This window comes from Patella vulgata, chromosome 2 (genome assembly GCF_932274485.2).
Source record: "Patella vulgata chromosome 2, xgPatVulg1.2, whole genome shotgun sequence".
NCBI classification, from domain to species: domain Eukaryota; kingdom Metazoa; phylum Mollusca; class Gastropoda; family Patellidae; genus Patella; species Patella vulgata.
In genome coordinates, this window is record NC_065880.2 from 9603749 (window position 1) to 9623160 (window position 19412).

General features: G+C 35.4%; 2 protein-coding genes across 3 annotated transcripts; one reads left to right on the plus strand and one right to left on the minus strand.

The window, feature by feature from the left end:
- Positions 1-88: 88 nt before the first annotated feature.
- On the minus strand, positions 89-6894 carry LOC126809767 (60S ribosomal protein L34). The gene is made up of 6 exons (XM_050534529.2): positions 6824-6894; positions 3962-4026; positions 3496-3509; positions 2561-2640; positions 864-967; positions 89-210 (listed from the first exon to the last, which is right to left on the minus strand). Exons 2-6 carry the CDS (start codon positions 4024-4026, stop codon positions 132-134), a joined length of 342 nt encoding a protein of 113 aa, XP_050390486.1. The 5' UTR covers positions 6824-6894; the 3' UTR covers positions 89-131.
- Positions 6859-16166, plus strand: LOC126809766 (vesicle transport through interaction with t-SNAREs homolog 1A). Of its 2 annotated transcripts, XM_050534528.2 has the most exons (8): positions 6859-7012; positions 8173-8231; positions 8815-8925; positions 9569-9643; positions 10408-10492; positions 11072-11142; positions 15468-15529; positions 15943-16166. In XM_050534528.2, the coding sequence occupies exons 1-8, from the start codon at positions 6919-6921 to the stop codon at positions 16037-16039; spliced, it is 654 nt and encodes a 217-aa protein (XP_050390485.1). In that variant the 5' UTR covers positions 6859-6918; the 3' UTR covers positions 16040-16166. The 2 variants fall into 2 exon arrangements, with proteins under 2 accessions (XP_050390485.1, XP_055954511.1); XM_056098536.1 differs by lacking the exon at positions 15943-16166 and having other exon boundaries at positions 15468-15533.
- Positions 16167-19412: the final 3246 nt, after the last annotated feature.

The following is a 19412-nucleotide window of genomic DNA, read 5'->3' on the forward strand; positions in this document are numbered from 1 at the left end:
CATGAAATGGATGATCGAGACTATGTTTTTTTTTTATCGTACAGACTTCAGTAATGACATCTGCTCAAATTATAAACACCAAAGAAAATAAATTTTAAATATTTTTTTTTATTTTTGTACAACTATGATTTTTATTTTTTGCCAGCTTTATGTGCCTTTAAAACCTTGACAACTATTCTCTGTTCTTCAATAAGGAAGGCTCGGAGAATCCTAAAAATACAAAACAAATATTTTATATTGATCATACTTCATTTCATTGAATAAATTCAAAAATACCCAGACATTTGCTGACCATGCAATGTCATGGTATTGAGAGAGAGAGAGAGAGAGAGAGAGAGAGATGGTATTTAACCTCCACTTGACACAAATTAGGTCATTTTAAGACTAACACATGGTTGAATTTTATTTCAATAATTTGCTTGCGAATAGGGCTCTATAGCACTGGGAGGAAACCGGAGGACCTGGAATAAAACCCACAGGGTTGGACAGGCGACTCTACTCCTTCTCACCTATAACCGGGGAATCATAACCATGCCTGATGAAACAATGAAAGACCCTAAAAGTTAAAGAAAATCTCTCAAACTAGATTATTAACAATCATCCATTTAAAATAAATGCTACTTTTCATTGCATACATCATGAAATGGTAAAGTACAATACTTTGGTCATTTTGAGATTAAGATGATATTTTTTATTTCAATGAATACATGTCCTATTTCAGGGTGAATTTCATCCAGGCAGCAACATTCCTGTCTACTATCCGTCAAAATGTTCAATAACGTGCCAGCTATATTACAGCACATTCTCCTTGAAAGCTCTACCAAAGGAAAAACCCGTTTGTAAAACATATTTAAACAACTGACCTAGATCTGACACATCTGTGACATCTGGAACCACCGTAAGCTCGGCTAACTGTCTTTCGTTTCTTGGACATTTTAGGCATATCAACGGGTCGGCATGGTTTCAACTGTAATAAAATATTTTAAATGCAGTTTTCAACTCTTCTCGACTTGTAACTTAAAATATTTAGTAAAAATAGACAATTCGCTAATGGAGGCAAATGTACGTCTCATAGTGTGCTACAAGATAATATATATAGTGTGCTACAAGATAAACCCAACATTCCACCCCTCAAGGGTAGAGAGAGAGAGAGAGGGTATAACGGACAGACAGTCCCAGGATAGGCGGAGATATGGTTCAATTTTATTTCAATAATTCGCTTGCGCGTAGGGGTCTTTAGCAGTGGGAGGAAACCGGAGGACACAGAGAAAACCCATGAGGTTGGACAGGCCACCCTACTACTTGTCACGTTGAATCAATGACTCGCTAACCATTCGACCATCCATATAGAGTTGACCACTAATTAGGTCATGGGACCTCAGTTTTTCAACTAGACCCTTTTTCTTCCCAGACCCACCATCTTGTACCAATGACAAGGGGAACTATACTGCAAACTTCTCAAGTACTTTCTCTGCCAGCAATGTGACAGATCCCAGGACCTCTTGGCTTGTCAGCCACCGCATCTCCTATTTAGGAGAAATGAAATGAAAAGGGGTTTTATACAACGTCTTACTGTTCTGCTCCGATCTGGGCTAATGAAGACGGCATTCACCATATTGATTAAAGATAAAAATATATTTATTTAATAGTCAATACAAATAAAGATGACAACAAAACATCTGTCTCTTATAGAGTTATAAGGGAAATATCCATGGTAATAATAGTTTATAAGCCTTAGATTATGTCAAATGAAATGAAATGGGTTTAACGTCCTACTGTTCTGCTCCTAACCTGGGCTAATGAAGAAGGGCATACGCCATACAGTGTGCTATGAGGGAAATTTTGCCCAGGCAGCGGCACTACGACCTACTCTTGTATCGAATTCCAACTGTCAAGGGATCTTTTGTGCACACGGGACCTCGATTTTCCATCCCATCCGAATGACCAGACTGCTGTCCTTGTCAGGCCCTCTGTCCTGCATAACTGACAAGGGGGATCCACGCTGGAAAATCTAGATGAAATTTTCCGGGCAATGCAGGGATCGAATATTCGATCTCCTATTTAGGGCTCCCTCTTCTGCCACTTAAAGACGAAGTATAACTCTTGGGAGATCACTCATCAGAAAACCAGCTGGAATATAGAGGATCAAACCCGATACTTCCCAGTTAGTGAGCCAAGGTCTTCTGACCCACTGTGGCTTTCGCACTGGGGACTGAAGTATAGGTGACCTTTAGAATGGACCGGAGACAATTCTTCCCTAATTGTTTTTGGTATAAAAAAATGAAATGAAATGGGGTTCAACGTCCTACTGTTCTGCTCCGAAATAGGCTAATGAAGACAGGCTTACGCCATACAGTGTGCTATGAAGGAAATTTTGCCTGACAAGAGGCACTACGGCCTACTCTTATATCGAATTCCAACTGTCAAGGGATCTTTTACGTGCATGCCAATGTGTACACGTGACCCCTGTTTTTTGTCCCATTCTAACAACTCGACAGCTGGGTTTTTTGGCATAATTGGCTTACATGTATATTACAATGTTTCTACTAGTAGTACTTACGCCTTTTAATGACTGTTTACAATCGCCACATTTAGGAACCTTGCCTCGTTTCTTGGTGTAGATATAAACTTTTTTACCACCTAAAATACAAAATCAAAACAATTATTAAAACATGTCATTCAATTTGAGTTCTTGAAAGTTACAAAGATTGGATATTAAACCAATGGGAAAGAAATTAGTGCTAGATACACAAGATTAAATGATACCTAGGTTACAGTGTTACTTCCATACAGAGAAAGTCGGTGGGTATATATAAAATCTCAATTCAATTTTTGATTTCTTGAAGTTTACTTTTATACAGAAATGAAATGGGGTTTAATGTCCTACTGCTCTGCTCCGACTGGGCTAATGAAGACGGGCATACGCCATACAGTGTGCCATGAGAGACATTTCACCCGCACAGCAGCACTACGGCCTAATCTTACATCCAATTCCAACTGTCAAGAGATCTTTTACGTGCATGCCAATGTGTACAGGGGACCTTGGTTTTTCGTCCCATCCGAACAACTAGACATCCGATAAGGGAATACCACCCCGGAAAATCTTGAAAAACTTTTTCAGACAACACGGAAAGCAAAACCCGGGACCTCCAGGCTAGCGAGCCAGCATCCATCCCACCGTGACCCCCCAATTCAATCTGAAATTAATATGAGTTTTTCCACTGTGTTTCGGCTTATGTGAAGAGCAGTTCTTCAGGGGGTTTCAGAAGACAATGAGAGATGGCCACCAACTAAATTTCAGCTTGTAAGGTCAATAACTTGTTATTTTACGACCTTTTTCTATTTCAAACTTCAACCATGTTTCCCTCGGACACAAAATTAAAGTTTGTGATGTAGGACTTCAATTGTGCTGAGCGTTTTGTTATTTCCCTGTCTGTTAACCTTAATACTTGCCTACCACCATTTATAAAATAAAAAAAATATTCCCAAAATTACCTGGAGTTCGAACACTGTAATTTCACATCAATCAAAATATGAAAAAAAAGAAGACAAATTTCTAAGTTCAATTAGTAATGATGATAGAGCTTTTTACGGTAATCATATTTTTCTCTTCCTGAGTGTATCAATTCTAAGGGAAGGCAGATCTTTTTTTGGTTGGAGCTACATATGACTAGGAGAGCTCTTTTATGGGAGCGATTTTTTCAATTTGTTCATTAAGGGAGCTTTTTCCGGCTCTCCTCTAAAATACAAACGACGACTGTTTAAGGGCGCGCATGCACTTAATATTTTTTGTAAGAAATGACATAAATTTGCTGAACCAATTTTGGTTTTAATACTTGGAGAGCGTTTAGAAAAGAAATAGAAAATGTCTAAATTTGCTATTCAGTACAAATTAATACTGGAGATCTCAAGTTTCTCTTTATATTTCATTTTAACCATTTAAAATAAAAAATCAACTTACGGAAGTCTCTGATTTGACTTGGTGTTGTACGACAATCGTCGTCTTAAAGTTAAACGTTGCACCATCTGAAATACAAATATAGAATCGATTAAAGGATGCCAATTTGTTATCATTTCATAGCTTTATATGGCAGGAGGGTGGGGGAGAGGCGGGGGACGGAAATACGTCATCCACTTTGATACAAAATCTTATTTCTGGATAAATTTTATTTCAAAAATGTCTTTATGAATGAGAGAAAATTGGAGAATCAGAAGAAAATCCAGATGTTGGGCAGGGAATTTTAGTTTGTATCGAAACCATGTCACTGACACAATGTCAAACCTTACAGCACTATGTGAAGAGTTACTACAATAGAAATGACATTTTCTATGGCTGCTAAGTCTTGAAAACCCAGACTCAACAAAGATCGTCTTCAAAACAGTGTGGGGGTGGGATGGCCTAGTGGTCTAGAGTGTCACACTTCAAGCTCTAGCTGGCAGGTCACCTCAGGCTTGTGGTCATGGTTTCAATACCTGATGTGAACGTATGTGGCTTGGAGATAAGAGTGCTTTCTCTACCTCGTGGATTTACTCCATGTACTCGGTTTCCTCAAACAGGAGAGACACCTGCCTGTGTGCTAAGATATATAAAAGACTGATCTGCTTTATCACCCTCAGTGGAAGTGGACGTTCATATTTACTAATACGGTAGTTGGCGGTGCACGAAAAATTATTTTATCAGCCAATAAAATAAAAGGAGATCATAACAAGTGCTCCAATAGTGAGTTCCATGTATAGACACACGAATTCTGCTCGAATTTTCATTACTTTCTCTCTCAGTGGCTGTTTAAGGAGCTAAATCGCTAATATTTGGGACATAGAAATTGACCCTAATGGGTCGCAGCACATATAATAATGTAATCTGATTGTATATAAACTGATTTACATTCAATTGTTTCCGTACTGACTAATTTCAAATCATTTATGTCCAGCGAAATATTGCAGGAGTCTCAAACGAATGGCTATTTCTAGCGTCTGGTTATTCCAGTCTATTGCGCATGCTCTCCAGATAAGATATGGCGTCACCGTTTGACAAGAGTTGTGAAATATGTCTAGCCTCATTCTTTCTGGTCACTTGTTGCAAATAACGTTGAAAATGCACTATGGTACACAATACATGTACCAATAGTAAAAGGTTTATTTTGTCTTAATTATTGGATATCAGAAGCCTACATTTTCCCGGCAAGATCACAACATCAATGTTGATTTGAATTGACAAATAATTCGTGTTTTCAACGTGCAAGACTTTGGATGATATTGATAGGGTGACCCGTGCAGTCTACAGAATGTTGGTCTCGACACGGCTAAATGTGCACGCTTCAGTTGCGTGTCTCGAACTGATTTCTGACTACCCCGCACTCTCTTTGAGTCGATAAATAGCCATGGCACGTGCAATTCTCTACAAATATATCAACTATTACAGCCGGTAAAAAATCTATTGTTGACGATTTTGAATAGCAGTAAAATTTAGCTTCTTGGTTATTACAGCAGCTTTAGAAATTACGTTTGTTTTATTTTTTAAATTGCTTTATCATTAACTGTACCGTTAAGAGCCGCATCTTTTGGTTTAGTACAAATAATATCTCTGAAACACTCAGGTTAGACAAGAACATGATACTAGCAGTAGTTTCATTTTACTTTTACAAGTTTCTTAAAACAATTGTTGAGTTGTCTAAAGTGCTTATTTCTAAATTCAATTTCTTGTTCTAGCTCTCTGTTATGTTTCGTAAAAAAGTAGTCTTGATTATCCGGACCTGTCAATCAGACGTAGAATGGTTGATAGACTGGTTAAGCGAGACTAATTTCAAAACAAGGGCACGTAACCTATCTTTTACTCAAAAGTGTCTGGATGTTATGGACGACACTTGGAACCAGTTTTCAGTCTATTATTTATAGATGATTAATGGTCATAGCTTATTAAGTACAACATGATCGTTTATTTAGTGACTATAATTGTGTGAAACTGATTTGAGGCTAGGCATATATATAAATATTGTGGCGTAATTGTCGAGATATTTGGAGATATGTATTTATGGTGGGTCACACTAATATTGAGTTAGAGACTTAGGTACTTTAAGTTGACACTTAATCACTCACACTCACATAAACTTATCTTTACGCGAGATGCCAGTAATTTCTCTTGTCTCATGGCAAGCCCCGGGCAGAGATATCATTGAGACGAGCCCATACTTGTTAGCATAGTGGTAACACGAGTTACACAAATCCACCAAAGCAGCATCATAGACTGTTAGAGCATTTTGATTTGATTATTGACGTCAATCTCGAATTTTAAAATTCCATAACTTTGGATATGATTACTTTTAGAATATCCTGGATTATGCCGGGTGGGAATTGTTTTTTCAGGATATGTACTCCTCTGAGTGATTTTGCTGAATAACCTCAAGACCTATAGTAGAAGAACCGTCGAATTATAAATTAAATTACATGAAAATCTAAGTCTAAAATAAGCAGGGGCGGTGCTAGTGGTGCTATGTATGTGTCGAGTTCATGCAAAGTGTATGCATACCCCGATTCTTGCACGAAATAAATCCCTTTTATATGCAAAAGAAGTGAAAAACTCCGATAACAACAGGCCTTTTTCGTTTGGGCTATGAAAAGCAATTCAGTACACCATGCTGAAAGTGAGTACGGGCATCGATTGTCAAATCAATTCTACACAATAATTACAAATTTTAGAAGGGAAAAATATGGCCTGTCAAATAGTCTGAACATACAGGAAAGTAAAAACATAGAAATTAAGTGAATTATTTATTTCAATAACGCGATGAAAATGGATTAAAATCTTCTTTTAGAAAATCATCACCTTGTTGGATACAACGGAAGCGGAAAAGACCGGAAGTTGACATGTGACGTAGTAGTACCGTTAAGGTGAAGGTCGCAGGAATTAAAAACGAAAACATGGCTAGTTTATTAGAATCGTATGAACAACAATATTCTGGCGTTACAGCCGATATTACATATAATATTGGTCGTATTTCTAATTCTCATGGAGGTATAATATTAAAGAAATTTCATTTAAACAATATTATTCAAATTATTATAGGTATTCCCGGTATAATTAGGTCTGAATTATGAAAATATTCACGTAATAAATGAGTCAATCAATGAATATGATTCAATCAATGCTGTCATTGTTGACATCTGACAGCTACTACTTTATAATCCAACACAAGTTCGACACTGCTGTGAATCTCCTGCTGTGAATCTCCTGCTGTGATATTTTTATTAATAGAGATGTATTATATAATTGGATCAAATGCAAGTCTATAGGATAGAAACTTACGTTCTTACATTTGCATCAATTATTATTTTTTTTAATAATAATATGGACAGGGCCTACCAATACATATTACATGCAAATATAACCTTGCAGTTGTATGAATCAAGCCTGGAAATATGGAAGCTGTCACAGAGATTGTCTGACACAAATTGAGCCACATTGTCTGATACAATCTCTCTAGGGCCTGTCATTTTAATTTTCGCACAGATTCTGTCCATGGCAGATCGTAAAATTATGCATTGGTCCAAAGCTTTTAAAACCATTTACCTTCAACCTAGCCTCTATCTGTCAACAAGACCATCACTAACTGTTAACACAAAGAGTATCTGTGACCTACATTGTACTGATATTGACTCTCATTTCATCGCTTATTTCATAACCATTTAGTAATAAGTTAGGCCCTATTGCACATCTCTATATTCTTTTAAAAAACAACACATTTATTTAAACAAGCTTTTAACCGACTCCGAATTGCACACTGTTATTAGCTATACACACCTGTTTAATTTTTATTCGTTTAAACATACATTATGCAAGAGCTAAATCTGCCTATTGCAGGTCTTTCTTTGGGCCTGAAATGTTATCTAAATTATTAATTAGACATTAATTAACTTACCCAGACCATAATCAACTCTTGATGTCGATTAATATCCGATTTGCTGCTCAACTTTCATTCATGATTTAATCATGAAATGGATAATCAAGACCATATTTTTTATCATACTGACTTTAGTAATTATGATGATTGAGGCTAGGCCGAAAATTCAATTGCTAAAATCCTGGTTCAGCAAATTCACTTTACATTGTGTCTCCCATAATGTATCTTGATGAAATATATTTACCAGTATCAATTTTTCTTATGGAAATTTCAGCCGAAAAACAGACGTACATTCGACAGGCCGATAAATTGTTTGATGAAGCCAGTGAGTTGGTAAGTAGTTCAAGTCTCTGATCATCATCTGAGAGAGCCGCAGTGGCTCAGTGTGTAAGACACTTCGCTAGCCAGGGGTTCCTTGTTCGATGGCTGAGAAAGTTTATCAGGATTTTCTGATGTGGTTTTCCCTTGTCAGTGATGCAGGATGGAGGGCCTGACAAGGACAGCTGTCTAGTTGTTCGGATGGCCTGGAAAACCAAGGCCCTGTGTACACATTGGCGTGCATGTAAAAGATCCCTTGACTGTTGGAATTTGATATAAGAGTAGGCCTTAGTGCCGTTGTCCGGGCAAATTTTCCCTCATAGCACACTGTATGACGTATTCCTGTCATCATTAGCCCAGTCGGAGCAGAACAGTAGGACGTTAAACTCCATTTTATGTCATTTCATTTGCCCTGAGCAGTCAATCCATTTTTTTTCACTATAAATGAATGGGAGATCAGGGAACAGGAAAAATGCCTGTCAGACCCCTATGCAATTTTGGCTTTTATTAAATTGATTTCTGCAGAGGAATGAATCTACCCCAGTGTTTGAATTAAATTATCAAAATTAATGAAAATTGTGTTTATTTTCTCTTGTAGCTTGAACAGATGGACTTAGAAATAAACGATCACGATCCACAAAGTAGAAAAAAATATCAGACCAGAATCAAAAGTTATAAAACAGAAATGGGAAAATTACAAAAAGATCTGGTAAGGGAACGTCTGTCGTGAACTTCCGCTTTAATAGGAGTTGGAAGGTTTCTTTTTGGTTTAGGGGGGTTGGGTGGCCCAATGGTTTAATGCATGCATGTTAAATCATAAGGTGTATCTTCATGGGCGTCACAATTGTTTTTCTGGTGGGGTCTGAATATACTTGGACCCCCCAAAATTTACATAGTAGGCCCTAACTCCTGTCCTATTTATTTGCAACAATTACTAGGATTAGTTAAATTGTATTGGTGTGATGTTTTAGTTTAACCCCGTAAAATGTGCCAAAACAGTGTTTACAAAAGACTGAAACTTCAAAAAAGCTTTATGGAGGTAGCCCCCCAAACCCCCCCAGTCAGAGGATGACCCTCCCACACTCTCCCTTGTCAACATTTTATATAATTTTATTTGCCCCCCCCCCCCGAATATATATTTCACGGCTACGCCTCTGTGTGTCTTTGAATCATGTGGTGTATTCGATTCCTGGCTTGCACCTTACCAGGGGTAGGATTGTCAGTGAGTCCAACCTCATGGGTTTTCCCTGGTTCCTCTGGTTTCCTCCCACTGTTGAAGACCCCTATGCGCAAGCAAATTATTATTATAAATAACTATCTATTGTAATTTCTATTATTTTTATGTATTTTAGAAAAGAGCAAAGCTTGGAATAGATGCTAATCGTGATGAATTACTGGGTGAGGATACGCACGACTCAGAGGATCAGGTGAGGCCTATTCTACCATTAAACATGAATACAAAAATAAATTGACTGATTAAGAAATGACATAGATTTCTATATAGAATTACTAAGATATATCATGGGATGTTTGAGGTTTTTACCGGCTAAATCTATTTGTTAAGGCCAGCTCAATTTTGGTCAAAGTCGCTGAGATGTGAATAAGGTTAGGGCACGTGATTGTTGGCGAGATTGTAGGTTAGAGTTAGGGTAAGCATTGAGGCTAGGTCCAGGGTTAGGGTTGGGATTAACCCTAGCCCTGTTTACATCTCATGACCTATGACGAAAAATTGAGCCAGCCTTATCATCTAGCACTAACCTTTTTTGACCATGTGTCAGACTCAAATTTCTGTTCTGGTTCATCATCTAATCTACCGAGGTATTATTGGAGAAAATCCACAGGACGACTTGGACCAGCCTACATCAATATAAAACTATATCTAACATAAACAATTATTGGACCAGCCTGCATCAATATAAAACTATATCTAACCTAAACAAATTTTGGACTGGACTACATCAACATAAGACCATATCTAATGTTGGACTGGACTACAACAACATAAGACCATATCTAACGTTAACAATTGTTGGACCAGCCTACATCAATATAAAACTATATTTAATGTAAACAGATGTTGGACCTGCCTACATCAATATAAGTCTATATCTAATGTAAACAAATGTTGGACTGACCTACATCAATATAAGACTATATCTAATGTAAACAAATGTTTGTTTGTTTTGTTTAGAGAACCAGATTATTAGACAATTCGGAGAGATTAGAACGATCATCAAAACGATTGGATCATGGTTATAAAGTTGTATTAGAAACAGGTCAGTGGAATGATTTATGTCGGCCCCCAATCTCGATCCATTCACTTAATTTGATAATTCTTTAGTAGTTTATTGCTTTCAAAAGGGTGTTCAATCCCTGCATTAGCTGAGAAAGTTCATCCAGATTTTCTGGCGTGATTCTCCCTTGTCAGTGATGCAGGACGGAGGGCCTGAAAAGGACAGCTGTCTAGTCATTCTGATGAGACGAAAAACCGAAGTTCCGTGTACACATTGGCATGCACGTAGAAGATCCCTTGACAGTTGGAATTCGATATAAGAGTAGACCGTAGTGCTGCTGTTCAGGCAAAATTTCCCTAATAGCACACTGTATGGCGTATGTCCGTCTTCATTAGCCCAGTTCGGAGCAGAACAGTAGGACGTTAAACCCCATTTCATTTAATGCAAGCATTTAAAGATGCATTCTGGGAGATTTAGATAACGAGCTGACCATTCTTACTACAATAGTTTAAAAATAGATAATGAACAAGGAATATATTGAAAATTTCGGTAAAATTACTTCATTCTGAGCCAAGTGTTTGAATTTTTTAAAGGATACCTATGTTTATTTATATTTTCTAGAACAAATAGGTACTGATATGTTAGAGAATTTAAATAGCCAGAGACAACAAATAACCCGTTCACGTAATAGGGTGAGTAATAACTAATTGATTACTTCTTTAATGTAATTCTTTTTCATTTCCTTCTTGTTTAATGGACTGACCGCTCTTCGTTAGCCCAGTCGGAGCAGAAAAGTATGACATAAGGACGTTAAACGCCTATTTCATTTTATTTCATTAATCTAGTCCGAGCAGAAGAGTAGGATGTTAAACCCCATTTCATTTCTTTTAGTCCTGTCTTAGCAGAAATGTAGGCTGTTAAACCCCATTTCTTTTCAATTTACTGACATTTTAGATTTCTTAATAAAGCTCATTGCCGATATTACACCACTGACAATCGTCAACCACAACGGTAAACCTGAGGAACTTTCTCAAGCTACACTGAGATCAAACCCCAGGACCTCTAGGTTATCGAGTCAACCCCAAGTCAGCCCCGAGCCAGCACCTTCTCCCTGATCCACAGCGACCCCCCTACTACCATGGGAATATTTTTAGATATGGAAAATAGCGGTACCATATCTTCTCTGCATAATCTGTGTATTTAAAGCGAGAATTTCAAATTTTCTAAGAAAGTCAAAACATAATTATTTCTATGTCTTTTGCTCAATAGGTTATCAAATCACTATTATACGATCATGGGCATTATTTCCCACCCTTAAAATTCTATGACACAGGAAATAACAACACAATTACCTCCCCTGTTTTGCTATTGACAACATGGGGCAGCCATTTTCCAACGTTGGAATTTGAAGTTAAAAATGATATTTTTGCCAATTTCTCAGCTGGCAATAGCGAATTATAGGATTAATAGGATTATTCTTTAACAAGGTAGGACTGTTTATGGATACCATCTATTTTAAGGCTTTATTTTAATACATTTTAAAAATATAACTTGAAAATTTGCAATTTCCGCTTTAATTGGCTGACGGTTAGAAAACAAACTCAAAGTAGGCTGTAAATATTCCATTCATAATATGGCCATCATCATTTATCCTATTGGTGTAAACCCTATTTCATTTTATGTTTTGTGGCCTGGCAACCTACATTTTAAAATCAACTATTAAGCAGAGATGGTTGGATTGTCTGTTATTTTACCATCGTCATTTGCCCTGTTGGTGTAAACACTGATTTGTGGCCTGGCAACCTACATTTTAAAATCAACTATGGAGCAGAGATGTTTGGATCGTCTGTTAATTTTATCGATAATTACTATTTTCACACCTAAGATAATATATGAGTATGAGATTACTTTGTTTATCTGTTGCCTAGCAACAGAATTAATATGGTTGCAGAGTATTGTTACTCATTGATTTTTCTGGGATATCACATGATTTATATAAAATTATTTTTTTTGGATATCATTGTGGCAGTGTTTCTTATCATGTATGAATCTATTTGAAGGGGGGAGGCTATCTGAAAATGTTTATTCTGAAGTGTTAAAGCTATTGAATTGAAAATAGTGCAAGTAGTTAGAAAATGTAATAAACAAGGGAAAACTATAAAAATAAGTTGTTGCCAGGGTAACACATTTTGGGGGGAAAAAATTATGAAAAACGTAGGTACACTATATAATATCTCTGTAACTAATTAAGATATATTAGCCAAATTTGCAGGATATATAAACTAATATCTATCACAGAATCAGACAAAAAGCAATTTGAATTATCATTAATATTTCAAAAGTTATCAAAATATTTCTCCAAAGATAAAATATTGTGGTGAGGCAATTGTTTCAAACACCATTTTCCAAGAAACTATAAAAATTGTAGAGAAAAACTCTGTCTGGTTTTGGGGTTATCATTAAAGAATAAGCAGTCCGAAAATTAGACATTTATCTTTAATTGTACCAGAGATATGGCGTACCTATGTTTTTCATACATTTCCCAAAAAATGTGTTACCCTGGCAACATCTTTTTTTTTTTTTTTAAATGTTAGTTTTCCTAACTTCTTGTGCCATCTTCAATTCACTAGCTTTAGAATTTCAGAAAGCATTTTTCGGGTAGCGTCACCCCTTAAACATTTATTATTATATGTAGTTGATGTGTAATGAAATATATACATGTATCATGTTTCACTCATGTGATGTAGAGGTTCATATAATAATAATAATAAATATATGTACTTCAAGGATATTTAGGTCACCTGTGTTCAGCAAAAAAAAGTTTTTTTGTCTGCAATTATAATATTTGTACTGGAAAGGAATTGGGAGTGGGGGGGGGGGGGATCAATGTCTTGTCTACAAAATACTTCAGTGATTTTGAGACAAAAATAATTTTACATTGTAACCCAGGTATTATTTAATCTTGTGTATTTAGCACTAATGACCACCGCCTTTCGAAGAAAGCAGGGGACTATTAAAATGGGTTCGTCCATCTGTCTGTCTGTCTGTCTGTCTGTCCGTCACACGTTTTGGGCCACAATAACTCTCTTTCTAATTGAGCTAGAATGTTCAAACTTGGTGTAAGTATTTATTAGGTCAATGCGTGGATGGAGTTCGAATATGAGCTTTTCTGCTTAGGGTAAGCAGAGATAAGCAATTTGATTGGTTGATGCTTTGGGACACGATAACTTTAGTTCTAATTAAGTGAGAGTGATGAAACTTGGTGTAAAGTTTCATTACATCAATACCTTGACTAAGTTCGATAATGAACATTTTCTGCTGAGGGTAAGCAGAGCGATAAGTAATTTGATTGTTCGAGACTTTGGAATACAATAACTATCATTCTAATTAAAGTAGGATGTTCAAACATGGTGTAGGCTAGTTACTTTAGTAACGTAAATTGTAGAAGGCGTAAATTGTATCGGCTCTGCCTTCTAGCCGATACAATTTACGCCTTCTACAATTTACGTTACTAATTAAGTTACTAGGTGTAGGCGTTCATTAGTTGAATGCCTTGAGGGAGTTCAATGATGAACATTGTCTGCTTACGGTAAGCAATCTGATTGGTTGATGTTTTGGGGCACGATAATATTGGTTATAATGAAGTGAGAGTGATGAAACTCCAAATATAGATTCATTATATCATTACCTTGACTTAGTTCGATGGTGAGAATTTTCTGCTTAGGTTAAGGAGTGATAAGCAATTTGATTGGTCAAGACTTTGGAACATAACAACTCTGCTTTTGATTGAGGTAGAATGTTTAAACTTGATGTAGATGTTCATTAGGTGAATGTCTTGACTGAGTTCAATGATTAATATTTCGAGCTGAAGCTAAGCAGAGCTGATCAATTTCATTGGTTGATGCTTTGGGACAAGATAATCTTGATTCTATCTGATAGAGAGTGGTGAAACTTAGTGTATAGTTTGATTGCTCGATACTTTTGAAAAAAATAAATGTGCGATTAATTAATATGTGTCATTTATTTATTTGTGATTTCGGCAGGGGACATCAGCGCCTCAATGTTGGCTTGTTTCTTTCACATTCATTCAATATCAAATCTTTGTTTAAAAATTCGTAAAAATCATTTAAAATCACCCAAAATCATCCAATTTGTACTTGTCTCCAGTTTAAAGCTGACCATTCAATTTTGATAATGATTGTCCAATTTACAAGCGTTTAATTTCTCATGTTCGATCTCTGCATTGGCCGAGAAAGTTCAATGTGATTTTCCAACGTGGTTTCCCTTGTCAGTGGTGCAGGATGGAGGGCCTGACAAGGACAGCTGTCTAGTTGTTCAGATGGGATGGAAAACCGAGGTCCTGTGTATACATTGGTGTGCACGTAAAAAGATCCCATGGCAGTTGGAATTCGATATATATAAGTGCCAAAGTGCCGCTGCCTGGGCAATATTTCCTTTATAGCATACTGTATGCCATATGCCTGTCTTCATTAGCCCAGTATAGGAGCAGGACAGTAAGACGTTAAACCCTGTTTCATTATGACATCAACATCTAATCTGGGCAATAATGTTTCTATATAAGTTGTACTTCAGACACTGTATGATTGCCCGTCTTCATTAGCCCAGTTGGAGCAGAAGATATGACATCAACATCTAAACCAGGCAATAATGTTTCTATAAGTTGTACTTCAGATACTTTATATATCGGGTTCAGTGTTGGGATTTCAAAAATTTTCTTGTCAGACATTTGTCCGAAAACAAAGGAGTATAACTCTTTAATTAAGCAGATGGTTTCAGACCACAATTAAAAATCATGTGTCAACAATATATTCAAATTTGTTCGTAATAAAAAATAAGTGTATCTCGTTATTTTTCATATTTAATTTCCGTACGGTTCGTAGTGAAATGGATCTTGGTATATTTGATATATAGGATTGATAGTAAAACGGACCTTGGTTTATTTGATATATAGGGTTCACTGTGAAACGAACCTTATTGTATTATTTCTTTATTTCAGTTAGAAGAAATGAACAGTAATCTAGGGAAAAGTTCTCGAGTTCTATCTGGAATGATGAAAAGGTAAGTATACTATTTTAACATCTTCATTCTTTAAGTGGTTTGGATTCCTCCATATTACCTGACAAGGAGTAGGGTCGCCGGTTTCCTCCCAGTGCTAAAGACCTCTACATGCAAGTGAATTATTGAAATTATTTTAGTCGCAAAATTACCTAGTTTATGTCGAGTGGAGGTTACCCCCCTTCTCTCTCTCTCTCTCTCTCTCTCTCTCACTCTCTTTAAATAGATTGATGAAAGTGTGGTCACATAATTAGGCATTACCAATTTCATTATTTGTTATTCTTTAATAATTTATTTTCCTTCTTATTTATAAGTGGAAGTTTTGTAGTAAGCGTTATTCATTTTTTAAAGATGTATTATAAAAGATTTTAATAAAGAGCTGATAGAAATTAATATATTTTCTTTTTTTTTTTCAGAATTATACAGAATAGATTATTGTTATTAGGAATATTTATTTTTATTGTTTTGATAATTATTGTAGCTATTTATTTTACTGTTAAACGGCATACGTGATATACAACATATTTAAATGCAGTGTATATACATTATATTTAAATACAATGTATATACCAGTGTTTATATTTAAATACAATGTATATGCAACATTATATTTAAATACAATGTATTTATAAGTGGCAAACGTGATATACAACATTAAATTTAAATACAATGTATACAGTGTTATATTTAAATACATTATACATGTATTTAAATACAATGTATATACAACATTATATTTAAATACAATGTATATACAACATTATATTTAAATACAATGTATATACAACATTATATTTAAATACAATGTATATACATTACAACATAATATTTAAATACAATGTATATACCAGTGTTAGGATTTCAAAATTTTTCTTGACGGACATTTTTTCCAAAAAATAAAGGGGCATAACTCTTATCATTATTTAAGCAGGCGGTTTCAGACAATGTATTTATAAATGACATACCTGATATACAACATTATATTTAAATACAATGTATTTATAAGAGGTATACGTGATTGACATATTGACATATATTATATGTAAATTCAATGTATTCATGAACAACAATGAGAACAAAATGAAAAAAAATATATTTATAGACAATAGGAATCTTGAAAACCAAACAGTCTGATAGGTCAGACTATTATCAAGGGTAATGATATTTCCGAACCTTGTGTGCATGCCTTGTAGAAAAATACTTTGGAGGTGTCCTGCCTTCCTTGGTTCTGTGAAGGAGTCTTATTAGAATCCTCCACAGAAAACAAGGGGCGTGGGTCTTAAGTTTTACCATGCAACCAACAAAAATCAAACTTATGACAGCATTCAGGAAAGGGAGAAAGGCTTGCAAGGCCGACAATAGGTGTTTTCTGTCCACAAAGAATAAAGAAATTAAGCAGTGTAGAACTGCAAAATAATCCAATATTAGAATTCCATTCATGAACCAAAATAATAATGAAATGTACATTGTTTGAATTTTTATATTTTATGTGTAGAAAGTAACTGATTTGTCTTTGGCTCGATTTTTAGAAAAATAATTTTTTACATAGGTTAAAAAAATGTGAGAGAGTGTATGTATTACATGTATATATCAATGTTGAAATGTATGGGTAAAAACGTTTAAATATTCACTTACAATAATTAATTTAGTCATTTGTGCAATAATTATTTATATGTAAACATCAGTCCATTGTTTATTTCTTTTTTATTGTGAAAACTTTTTAATGAGATGCATACATTATTGTTTTATAAATCATTGGTTACATCAAGTACACCAATTACTTCATGACTGTAAATGGTGGAATTCCTAAAAACTCATTTAAAAATTACAGATTAAAGATACATTATGTAAGATTTAGATAAAGAGCTGACCATTCAGAGTACAAAAATAGATAATGTAAAATGAAAATATTAAGAATTTCATTCAATTTTCTTCATTCTGGGCCAAGTTATCACTTTTTGTAGTTTTGACAAGATGTGTGCATTATGGTAAACTGGTATATTCAAGACTTAGCCTCACTTTCCCATTTTTAAATTAAATTTTTAAATGGTGAACCGTTCTAGTCTAGTTCAAATCTTGAGTATCCGATGCCATCGAGAGTTGATTATGGTCTTGTTTTGTTAATAAATGTCTAATTAATAATTTATTAATATGCAGATTTAGCTCTTGCATAATGTATGATCGTGAAGAATCGACGTCGTTATATCCGATTGGTTACCCCTTTTACATATTAAGACATGTTTAAAGGTGTGTTCTGTGACTTTTTACGTTGATCAGACAATCAACCAAATATCTCAATAATAGACACCATTCAAAAAATGTCAGAGAAGTTTCTGTATATTACAAGTTTTGATTGGCAGGTTTATCTGCAGTCGACCAATCACAATCTGTACTTTAAAGAAATGTCTTTAGATGAAGCACATTGTAGAGTAAACAAGTCAAAAATTGATAATTACAAAGAAGTGTAAAATTTTAAAATTGCATGAACCGTGAAGTAAGATGGGGGGTTTAGTGGAGAAGGATGATATTATGTATTTTATTGTGTATGAATGTGTATAGTTCAAGTCTCGATCATCATGTAAGGGATTTTGAATGCAAATTATAATATTGTGAAGAATGTGAAGGTCTGCTCCCTAAAAGGAATATCAATCCAGATATGGTTGATTTTCATTCAGAAATTTACAAAGATATGTTGAATTGAAAATTTAACACTATTCAGCATTGTCTTCAGCCAGGGGGACCTATAAGTGTAAGATAAATATTTTAATGGGCCTCTTTTTAATCCGATTGTATCCAAAATGGGATATTATCTACAATTGATATTTTGGTTTGGTTTTCTTAATTAAAACAGAAATAATCAATTTTGAGTAAGTTGTAGTGTGGGGATTAAACTGTGAAAAATAAGATATGGTCCAAAAGGTGCACTTATATATTGTTCGGTAAATTCAAATGTGTTTTAATTTATGTCATGTAATAAAGTTTAAATGTCATGTAATTATATTGTCATGTAATTATATTGTCATGTAATTATAATGTCATATAATAAAAGTTGGATGTTTTTATTTAACACCTGTATATTGTTATTATTATAGCCAATTGTGCAACCTGTACATGCTATAGTCAAGCGGGGGTTTGGACGGCCAAATGGTTAGCTCGTGTACGTTGTATTATAAGGTCTGTCATTGAGTCAATTGGCGTGGTTTCCATCCCCTTGGTTGTACGTGACAAGGAGTAGGGTCGCCTGTCCAACCTCGTGCATTTTCTCTACGTACTCTGGTTTCCCCCCATGCGAAATGACATAGTTTGTGTCAGGTGGACGTTAAACCCCATTTCTCTCTCTCTAGCTCAGCATCCTGTAGTAGACTAGTACCTTGTAGTTGTACACACTCTAGCCTAGTAGTACCTTGTAGCAAGCATCCTGTAGTTCTGCTCTGTATTGTTTTTACTGTAGCTGTGTAAGAAGCAGACAAAGAAATGAAATGGGGTTTAACTTCCTGCTGTGCTGTTTGAGTGACTGAATGGACTAATGCATGCACTTTAGATCAGAAGATCTGTCAATGAGTCAAGTGGTGTCCTGGTTTCGACCCCATAATTGTTTGTGATAAGAAGTAGGGTAGTCTGGACAGCAACAGGTCTACATGGCCTCAATTTTTTGCCCTCCATCCAGCATCACTGACTTAGGGAAGACCAGGCCGGAAAACCCTGGGAAATCTTGAGAATCGACCCAATAACATGCTAGTCTGTGAGCAGGTACCATACTCCTGCGCTTAAACATAAATTTAACCGTATTTTTATATTTTAAGGTTGAATATATGAACTCGCTCAATTCATTTCAACACACACAGTTGATATTTTAGGGGCTAAACCAAAAATAGATTGATATGTA